The sequence below is a fragment of the Salminus brasiliensis genome, chromosome 3 (genome assembly GCF_030463535.1).
Source record: "Salminus brasiliensis chromosome 3, fSalBra1.hap2, whole genome shotgun sequence".
Lineage (NCBI taxonomy): Eukaryota > Metazoa > Chordata > Actinopteri > Characiformes > Bryconidae > Salminus > Salminus brasiliensis.
This window is the reverse complement of record NC_132880.1, coordinates 33,087,101-33,097,261: the sequence shown is the minus strand read 5'-3', so window position 1 is coordinate 33,097,261 and position 10,161 is coordinate 33,087,101. Positions and strand designations below refer to the sequence as shown.

The following is a 10,161-nucleotide window of genomic DNA, read 5'->3' as shown; positions in this document are numbered from 1 at the left end:
TGACCAGCTGCCACTTACCAGTCTGACCAGCAGGCCCCCCACCCACCACCCACCACCACTCATACCAGACCAGCGGCACACCCTCCTACCACTGCTACCTGTTTAATGACCATGTTAAACCCAAATGGACTCTTAACTATCTGCCACTAGTAATATTACCACTATTGACTGTCTACACCATGATTAGTATATTATGATTATGATCAGAGCAGTTCAACAGTATAGATGGTTTGGTAATTTTTATCAATAATGTTTAAATAGTTCTGACCAGAGGAGGATGGGTGAGTCTTGGATCCTCCCAAGGTTTCTTCCTCCCGCTCTGAGGGAGTTTTTCCTTGCCACTGTCGCCGTTGGCCGCTCACTGGGGGTCTTGGATCCTTCATGTCTTCTTACATTATTTCTTTTTTTTCTGTCTTTTACTAATTACTAATTATGTAAAGCTGCTTTGTGATGATAACAGTTGTAAAAAGCGCTATACAAATAAATTTGACTTGACTTGACAGAACTTGCAGTATAAGTTGGCATCTTACACTTTCTGTTATTACAATACAGGTTAGTAAATTAATGTGTGGAGTACTAACCTGCCAAACGCGCACTATTAACATTATATAGTATATAGCATATAGCTAACTACCTTATATTATTAGTGGGATGCAGCCACTGTTTTTTCTTCTTTTATGGTAGGTGTAACAAGAACATTGTAATTAATTAATTTCACGTCATACTGGATAGTCCTTGCAGCACAACATGTGGTTAACTAGTTTAAGATATTGTAGCCAGATTTTAACCCAGCATTTGCTCACTTCCCCAGATTTGATTTTTTTAAACAGTGCTGTTGAGTACCCCTGTTGATGAAACTGACATTGGAGAGAAAAGATGATGAAAATGAGTTTATTACAAATACATCACTTGTCTATTTATTCAACTACACCAAGTTAAATGCAGTTGTCTGTTCTGTACTTTTAATGTTATGGCTGACCAATGTATTAATAATCATTTTCCAATTGTTTAAATTTTTCACTCACTTGGGAACTAATTGGAGAATTTGGTGATGTATTCTACTTGTAAGAACAAATTTCACCAAAAATGGCTTACAATTCTGGAGGAGGTTTTGGGCATTAGACTGCTCTCTTAATATTTATTTTTTTAAATGATCTAAACCACTGCTTTTTAGTTTTGATGCCAGGGGGCTAGAGTTCAGCACAAGTTCAGGTGCATCTAGTTCAGTTCTTCTGCTAGGTCCTTACTTATATGACAGCTAAAAATCAGGTGGTTGAATCTGACTGCTTTTCCCACAGTTTCTCTTTAAATGGATAAAGAAAATAGATTGAATGGGTTCCATCAGGGTACTTTTCCAGTGAATGATTCATGACACAGAATGTGATAAAGCGTCTGTGTACACTTTATTACTTACACACGTTCAGACGGGAATTTGGGTTACCGGCTGCAAATAAATAAGCATTATGGCACCAGACCAAGGATTCGGTGGAGCATTTTGTTTTCTGATTTATCTGGATGCGGCCTCTTCTGAATTCTCTAAAGAAGCAGACTGTACAACAGTTCTTCATGCCTTAATGCCAAAGGAAGTGTACAAGCAGTAGGATGTAATCAAGGAACCGATGGGCTGGACAGCCATAGCAGTTTTTCTCTCGGATTAAATTATGACTTTCGGGCTTTCAACAAGACACCGAACAACAAAGGAACATATTGAACATATTTGATTCAATTAAAACAAAGCTAAAAGGTCATCTTTTCTTTTAAAACTTTCATGGAGTTACAGGATATGTTTTAGCTAATATATGCCTTGATATATGCTGTGTTTTGGTTTGTGGATTATTAATATGGGTTTATAGACAGAACCAATTGGATATGAATAAAGGCTATAGGTAGCCACTTTTTGTCCAGACTGGGGTTTAAACCGTGCTAAAATTGGGGGCTACTTTGGAATCACCAACTGTGTCATTTCTCTAGAATCAAAGTCTTGACAGCATTCTCTGGGTTGGTATCTGTTAACAAACACACAAAGATAACAGAAAGGGGTTACCATGGGCTGAAATCAGTACAGTGTTAACCAGCCCTATAAAAGGCATAACTGAGCCATTACATTGTAATAAGTCCCACAAGACCTCAACATCTGTCTTTCAACTGTTACCCAAACCCTTCAAACTGAACAAATCCAAATAAAGTACTGCGAGAGATCACAAGAACACAAATGCTCCAGGCTATGTACAGCAGGTCTTTATAGCAGGGCCATTTGAATTTACAGTGCTTCACCCATAGCTGCAATTACATGACTGGTTTGTGCGCTAGAGAGGAACTGGCTTATTTTTGATTATGAATTCAATGTGTGATAATGTCAAAGCAGACAATTTGGGGTTGCTAAACATAACAAATGAACCCGAACTTTCCCAATCTTACAGTAAATTAAACCGGCCTTAACTCTTAAGCAGGTGAATTTCATCCCAAAACTCATACGTCCATACCTGAAATGGAGTGAACTGAGATTTTCTCCATAAACTGAGAATTTCATCATGGCGTTGTATGTGCACTTTTCAGGAGCAGCCCTGATGCCATTTCAGCGCTGCAAGGACATCAACGTGGAACTGATTAACATGCCTGACCCACGCACAAAGGACAAAGTTATCCATGCTTTCTTTACTGCACTAATTATCAGATTTGCTCTGACTGGTCTGCATTTGCTCCCGGCTCCCTAAATTCCTGTTGCTGGAAATCTAGGTTACTTTATAAGGCTTGACCCATGTTAAGACAATGTAAAAGATGTAGAACTGATGATACATACTGCACTGTGCAAAAGGCTTAGGCAGCTAAGGAAAATATTTAAAGCCATTTCTCTGGGCAGTGAGTGTAGACACCACATTACATTACATCAGAAAGCATTCAAACTAATGTTAATGCAAAAAAAAGGACAAAGGATCAGGGCCTAGCTCCAGATTTCTCCTTGTTGTCCCCAGCCACTGCATAGGTTTCTTTAAAGCCACCATTAGCTACTGGATGACAACAAGTAATGCTCGGCTGCCACAAGGAAAGGTTTGGTTGAGCAAATGCAATGATGTACATAAATTCATTTTATATGTCTTTAAATACTTGAATAAGTTTTTTTCTGTGCAAATAAACACTGACTGCCCAGAGAAATCACTTTTCACAGATACCATCAGTTTTGAACAGTACTGTATGTAATTGTGTCTTGTGGCAAGCTCATTAAATGATCTTGTTAAGGAGCTTTCCCTAAGCTTTTTGTTACAAGTTGACACTCTCGGTTGTGCACTTGTCATCAGCTGACTCTCAAAGTATACATGTAAACCCTCAACGCCTGCAACCTTCCTAAACTAAGAAACTGCCATTCCAGAAGTCCATGGTAGTGCTTATACAATAAACAGGACAGAAGCAAATGGGACATGAAAAATGCCAAAAATGGTCATTGCAGGAAACTGACTGAAAGGCCTTCTGCAGGTAAGCTGACATTCTGCAACTACAGAACTTTGGGTTGAAACACAACACAGTATCTGTTTAAATATGTTAAACACGAGTGAACAACGATGTGATTTAGCCTCCTACTTCATTAAAGCTGTAAACGGTACTCTTCTTATCCTTAGGTGTTGGCTGCTTGTTTCTCCAGATCTGTCTTACTTTTTTTTTTCCCTCTCTGACAAAGTTTACCAGTCACTCTAGAAACACATGCTCCTGTACCCACAAACATTCACACAGTGCTCTTTCTGTGCCAAGTTCCTTAGTCTCGGCCCTGTCTGAAGGAGGAAAGGAATAGTGGCAGCAGATTCAAGGCAGGCCGATGATCCTGAACGCCCAGGGCTACCAGGGCCCCCGCTAGCAGTGAAGTCACTTTGGATAGCACGGGTGGCTGAGCTTCCATAACCTGAAAGACGACAACAAAAAACATGATGCTAAACATGATTCAGCATTCCTGTACCGTCCTACAAGAACTACAAATGTGAAATATGAAAAAAAAAAAGATCTCACCTTTTCCACTTTATGACAATGTACAAGTCCATCAGAGCCCACATAGAAGGTAGAGAACGCATCGAAGGTCCTGTTAAACCAACCAAAGCAAACGTTTATGGATAAATTCATCTTTATTTAGACACTGCCATTTATATCATGTATACATTCTTTACAGTAAAGTGGGGGGGAAAAAGTATTTAGTCAGTCACCAATTGTGCAAGTTCTCCCACTTAAAAAATGAGAGAGACCTCTAATTGACATCATAGGTAGACCTCAACTATGAGAGACAAAATGAGAAAAAAAAATCAGAAAATCACATTGTTTGATTTTTAAAGAATTTATTTGCAAATAATGGTGGAAAATAAGTATTTGGTCACCTACAAACAAGCAAGATTTTTGGCTGTCACAGACCTGTAACAACTACTTTAAGAGGCTTCTCTGTCCTCCACTCATTACCTGTATTAATGGCACCTGTTTGAACTCTTTAACAGTATAAAAGACACCTGCCCACAACCTCAAACAGTTACACTCCACACTCCACTATAGTGAAGACCAAGTAGCTGTCGAAGGACACCAGAAACAAAATTGTAGACCTGCACCAGGCTGGGAAGACTGAATCTGCAATAGGCAAGCAGCAATAATCAGAAAATGGAAGACCTACAAGACCACTGCTAATCTCCCTCGATCAGGGGCTCCACGCAAGATCTCAGCCCGTGGGGTCAAAATGATCACAAGAACGATGAGCAAAAATCCCAGAACCACACGGGGGGACCTAGTGAATGACCTGCAGAAAGCTGGGACCAACGTTACAAAGGCTACCGTCAGTAACACACTACGCCGCCAGGGACTCAGATCTTGCAGTGCCAGACATGTTCCCCTGCTTAAGCCAGTACATATCCGGGCGCGTTTGAAGTTTGCTAGAGAGCATTTGGATGTTCCGGAAGAGAATTGGGAGAATGTCTTATGGTCAAACCTGGAAAACCTGGGTCTTTCAGCATGACAATGATCCCAAGCACACTGCCAGGGCAACAAAGGAGTGGCTTCGTAAGAAGCATTTCAAGGTCCTGGAGTGGCCTAGCCAGTCTCCAGATCTCAACCCCATAGAAAACCTTTGGAGGGAGTTGAAAGTCTGTGTTGCCCGCCAACAGCCCCAAAACATCACTGCTCTAGAGTAGATCTGCATGGAGGAATGGGCCAACATACCAGCAACGGTGTGTGCCAACCTTGTGAAGACTTACAGAAAACGTTTGTCATTGCCAACAAAGGATATATAACAGTATTGAGATGAACTTTTGTTATTGACCAAATACTTATTTTCCACCATTATTTGCAAATAAATTCTTTAAAAATCAGACAATGTGATTTTCATATTTTTTTTCTCATTTTGTCTCTCATAGTTGAGGTCTACCTATGATGTCAATGAGGCCTCTCATCTTTTTAAGTGGGAGAACTTTCACAATTGGTGACTGACTAAATACTTTTTTCCCCACTGTATATATCACCATGTGCATGTTCTCCTATACTCAGTGACAACTTACAACCATAGAACATCAACCCAGAAGCTAATCAGGAATAGATCATTTACAGCCCATTTAACCTCATATGAGACAAGAAGAAGAGCAAAAATAGAAGAATCAGCTCACTGCCTGTCTTACTTGTAAAGCTGAGTCTTGTCTTTTTTGTAGAAGCGGAGCAGCAGAGAGTGAAAGGGCAGGCCCCTGACCCTCCAACGTGCTTTGATGGAGCCATCCTCTGGGTGCTTCGTTAGCTTCAGCACCTCAAGCTGTGCTTCCGCATAATAGCACAGACACAGCAATCGCCATAGTGCCAGGATCAGCTGGTATGAAACACGACCTCTAAAAAGACAGAAAGACAATGGTATTACAAAAAGGTACAATCAGCAATTATTTTTTTTTAAACCGACACTACTGAGAATAACAATAAGGATAATAAAAATTATGGTTAATGACGCATTACAATATCAGAATCACTTTGACATTGAAAAACAGCTGCTTTAAAAATAATTGATCCATGAGATTTGGCCAATTGTTTTAACCAACATTTTGATTTTGATTTTACATGCTCAGAGGAAAGAGCTGGGTCCCCAGATCCCACTCGCTAGCTAACAAATGCCTGTGCTGGCCCACACTGCATTAGAGTGATGAGGAGAGAGAGCATCATCTACCCACCCATCTGACTGATGGCAAAGCCCCCAGGCCATGCATTTGGTTTTCTAGTAGAATCTCACTGTGTGATTCTACATGGTAGTTGTAAAGCAAAGTATTTGTAATCATCCATAATGAATTTATTTCCAATAGCTTTCATTAATAAAACAAATGGGAGTGATATGATAGGTAAAGTGGAAGGTTTTAGTATCTTTCTAAGTGAACTGTTGTTCTTCAGCTACATGATTTAGCAACTCAGCCACATCTGCACCTGTGTGGCTTTCATTCACTGCTCTTAATTGAAGCACATTAGACGCCTGCTGCCTGCGGTAATGCAAAGAAGTCATATTGCTTTCATACTCTAGTTTTTAATGCAGAGGAGACTCTGTTATGTGTATGCTACAGACTGTCCAGGCACTGCACTTCCACATTCCGTCATTATTTTATCAATTAAAATGTAGAAAATCTATTTTAATCATTTGTAGTGTAGGGAGTGCACTAAAATGTTAGTATTTATTCATTTTACTGCATTAATAAAACATACATTTTCTCTGCAAAAATCAATTCAGATATATTGTTCCATTTTCTACATTTTATAGAATGTTCATCAACAATGATATTGGAAGATAAAAAAGGCTATTAATACTGGCTCACAATTTACATTGTGCCTTTCAAATCAATCAATAACTGATCACACCTACTTAGTCTTGGTGTTCAGAAGACCATTGATGAATTCAACATCATTGGAATATATGCTGTAGTCATGATTCTTCACAAAAAATCTGGGAAGCTGAAACACAAAGCAGACAGCAACTTAAATGTGATACTGAAGCTAAATAATGACAAACCCATACAGAAACAAGTAAGCAAAATAACAAGAGGATGTGCAGTTTTTCCTCAAGTATTACCTCAATCCTGAGTCTTTCGTACATCAGAGCTAGTTTCTCCTCATTCTCCATGTCTCTCTTACTGTGACCTCTGTCCATACCCTCTGTCTCAGTATAACTGCAGAGAGAGGTATAGGAAGATGGGTAGCAGATATGTGCGTCCTGTCCAATCCTCAACCTATCGCCAGCCACATGCACAGGCTCCATCCCAGGGCAGTGAAAGCAATAGAAATGTGAGCCTAAAATGAAAGGAGCTGGACATCCTTCAGTCTCAAACAAACTTCTGAATGAGCCTCTCTCCCTCTGCTCCCACTCAGGCTTTTTCTCAGTCCACGACATTCCAATAACGCTAATGTCATCTTCTCGCCTCCCGTCAACAGTGGTTAACGGAAAAACAAAGTCAGTAGGCCTGCTGGAGTACAGGAATTCACCCAACTTAACTTGGCCAAAGACGGGCACCGCCACCAGGGTATGCTGCTCATCGGTCTCACTGGGTTTGAGAAGCACACACAAGCTAAGGGTCTCCTCAAATTCATCTTCTAGACTGTGTGCTCTGTCTCTGCGTGGCTGGCAGGCATGGTGAAAGGGATTAGAAAGGGACGGCTTCTTAACAGTCTGATAATGTAGACTGTTTGGAGGTGCCAAAGCCCATGATGCGCTGCTAAGGACCCTCCAGGTGCCATTCAAGTGTGAGTCAGGTGTCTGCATAGCAAAACAAAATGTAACAAGATTAGAGACTCTCTAGAGAGTCTTAATATTTAATCATACCTAAAATTACACTTCAACATTCTCATTGATCTTTAAATATTTTTTTTATATAATATACGCAGAATATTTGTATCCCAATAATAAAAACATATTTAAAGATCGAGGAGAATGCTGAAGTGTAATTTTTGGTGAAAATTACATCTACAATAATGGTGGTGATAAATTAACCATCTCTACAGTTGATCATGCATACACAGCCATTTTTACTATCAAATATGGCCAGTAAATCTACATGTCTTCTGACTTTTTATACTGTATGTTTACTTGTTCTGAACCGGCATGGGACAGACGTCACAGTTCAGTCTGTAGTATTTTGTTGTTCTGCTATATACAGTAATTACAAAACACTGGAATTTTCAGCAGATTTTCCCAGATGTCAATAATCCAACATGTCCTAATGCATTCTGTGATTGGAGTAAAATAAATGATATTGGGAAGATATAATCTGCTTCTAGTAGATGGAAAATAACAGTGTGACAGTGAAACTCACTGATATTGAGGGCAGATGCCATCTTTAAAGGAGCTTCTGGGCTCTAACTGCTGTTATGAGTGTACAGTGATTTTTTTTATTCAACATCTGCAGTCTAATTATACTGTTTGTAATGAAAGGTGCTGTTGATCAGTGTTTGTTATGTCCTTGATATGATAAGAAAAACATAGTGTGCATCACAATAACAACATTTATCATTTTATTTGACTGAATACTGCCAAGCTCTACTATATAATGACACATTTCACACACTCACTCAGAATGACACATGGAGAAGTCAGTAAAATTCTGCCTACCTGCCATACACTCCAGCTCTGCTTCCTTAACGGCTGCCTTCCTCCATGGCTCCTTATGCAACCCACCCAGAAGGAGACACCCCCTCTGCACACAGCCATTCAGGTCAGGGTGCTGGGGAACGTCACAGTAATATTATCAGTGAACTGGCATAATTAGGCAAGTCGGTGGTGAGGATTATTTCTCCATCCAGTGATACTTTCTACTCCCTGTTCCAGGTCCTCAGCAGTTCAGTCAAACCCTTTAGTGAGGACAAAGGGAGAAACGTAAGATCGAAAACCTCCTTGAGCAATACGAAATAAAAGCACACATCTGTCAGACTTCAGACCTGAGTTAACTGCAGCACTTTTAGAATCATGCAAAGCAAAGATTATACTAATATAGAAAAAGTTAAAGATAGGCAAACAACTCTTGCAATTTTCAACAGGGAAGCTCTCATGTCAGAAAACGAGAAAGAGTGAGTGCAGCACATGACCTGTCCACTCTTGAGTGGCAGCAGCACGTTTGTAAAAGGGGGGAAAAAAACCTTGACTAAATGTTGACATGACGTAACCTAATACCAAAAGTATTCAAGTAGAAAAATAATATTTAGAGACATAAAACATTCCTTTAATTGAATAAATACTTCTCTTATTTTTTATTTAAATTAGTCCCTTGATTTAATAAATAGCTCATTCGGTTTAACCCGAGCGTCCCCTCTAAATCGAGGGAACGACTTATTAAATCGAGGGAACGACTTATTAAATCGAGGGAACGATTTATTATTATTATTATTATTATTATTATTCTACCTAGACACTTTAGAGGCACCATACAAACCTTCTATAGTATTTTTGTTTATAATAACTTTGCATAAATGAAGAGAGTCTCGTTAGGTTACATGATGTCGATCAATTAACGCCCAATAACCTGAACTGAAGTTTAGGGAAGGTGTTTAGCTAGCACTGCTTTTCTGCATTTAGCTGAACACTGCTAAGAATAAGACTGCTAGACTGACTCCGCAAATCAAAGATTAGCTACATGACAGCGCTTCAAAAGTCTCTGACAGGTAAAACACCAAATAACAGCACCCTGTCCCAGCTGAGTCTCTGAATAGCTGCCCTGTGGCGAGTCAGAGCTGACTACCCCGGTTAGCCTGCGTTAGCTCCATACTTAACTCTGCCGGCTAGCGCCAAACTAGCCTAGCTGTCTTTCACAGACGACAGGGAATGCAAACCTGCTCACCGAGGAGATAGGGTGAGGACCGCGGCTCTGTGAGACACTGCTAGTGCCCGTCTGAACCCAGGGAAAGCGCCCTGCAGTGTGAATGTTGACGTGTGTTGAAGTTAAACACACACTGCGCTCCCAACGTTTCGCCAATGTCTCATTCGCTTCTAATGCCCTTCACCGTGCCGCCACTGCGCATGCGCTCTGCGCTCCAGGCCATTCCAGAACAGCGCCCATCAGCGCTCCGTTAAGCGCTTCAAAATAAAAGCTCTTCTGTCCACAGTAAAATCACATTTGCGTTATTGTTTACCTAAAGCAACATTACGTTGCAATTGTAGCTTAAAATAACAGAATCACGTTGACGATATACTCT

General features: G+C 40.2%; 1 protein-coding gene across 2 annotated transcripts; it reads right to left on the bottom strand.

Annotated features, from left to right (window-relative positions):
• Window positions 1-875: 875 nt before the first annotated feature.
• Window positions 876-9,964, bottom strand: c3h6orf136 (chromosome 3 C6orf136 homolog). Of its 2 annotated transcripts, none has more exons than XM_072674783.1 (7): window positions 9,807-9,964; window positions 8,585-8,823; window positions 7,052-7,732; window positions 6,845-6,933; window positions 5,634-5,834; window positions 3,997-4,066; window positions 876-3,892 (listed from the first exon to the last, which is right to left on the bottom strand). In XM_072674783.1, exons 2-7 carry the CDS (start codon window positions 8,681-8,683, stop codon window positions 3,749-3,751), a joined length of 1,284 nt encoding a protein of 427 aa, XP_072530884.1. In that variant the 5' UTR covers window positions 8,684-8,823; window positions 9,807-9,964; the 3' UTR covers window positions 876-3,748. The 2 variants fall into 2 exon arrangements, with proteins under 2 accessions (XP_072530884.1, XP_072530885.1); XM_072674784.1 differs by having other exon boundaries at window positions 8,585-8,696.
• Window positions 9,965-10,161: the final 197 nt, after the last annotated feature.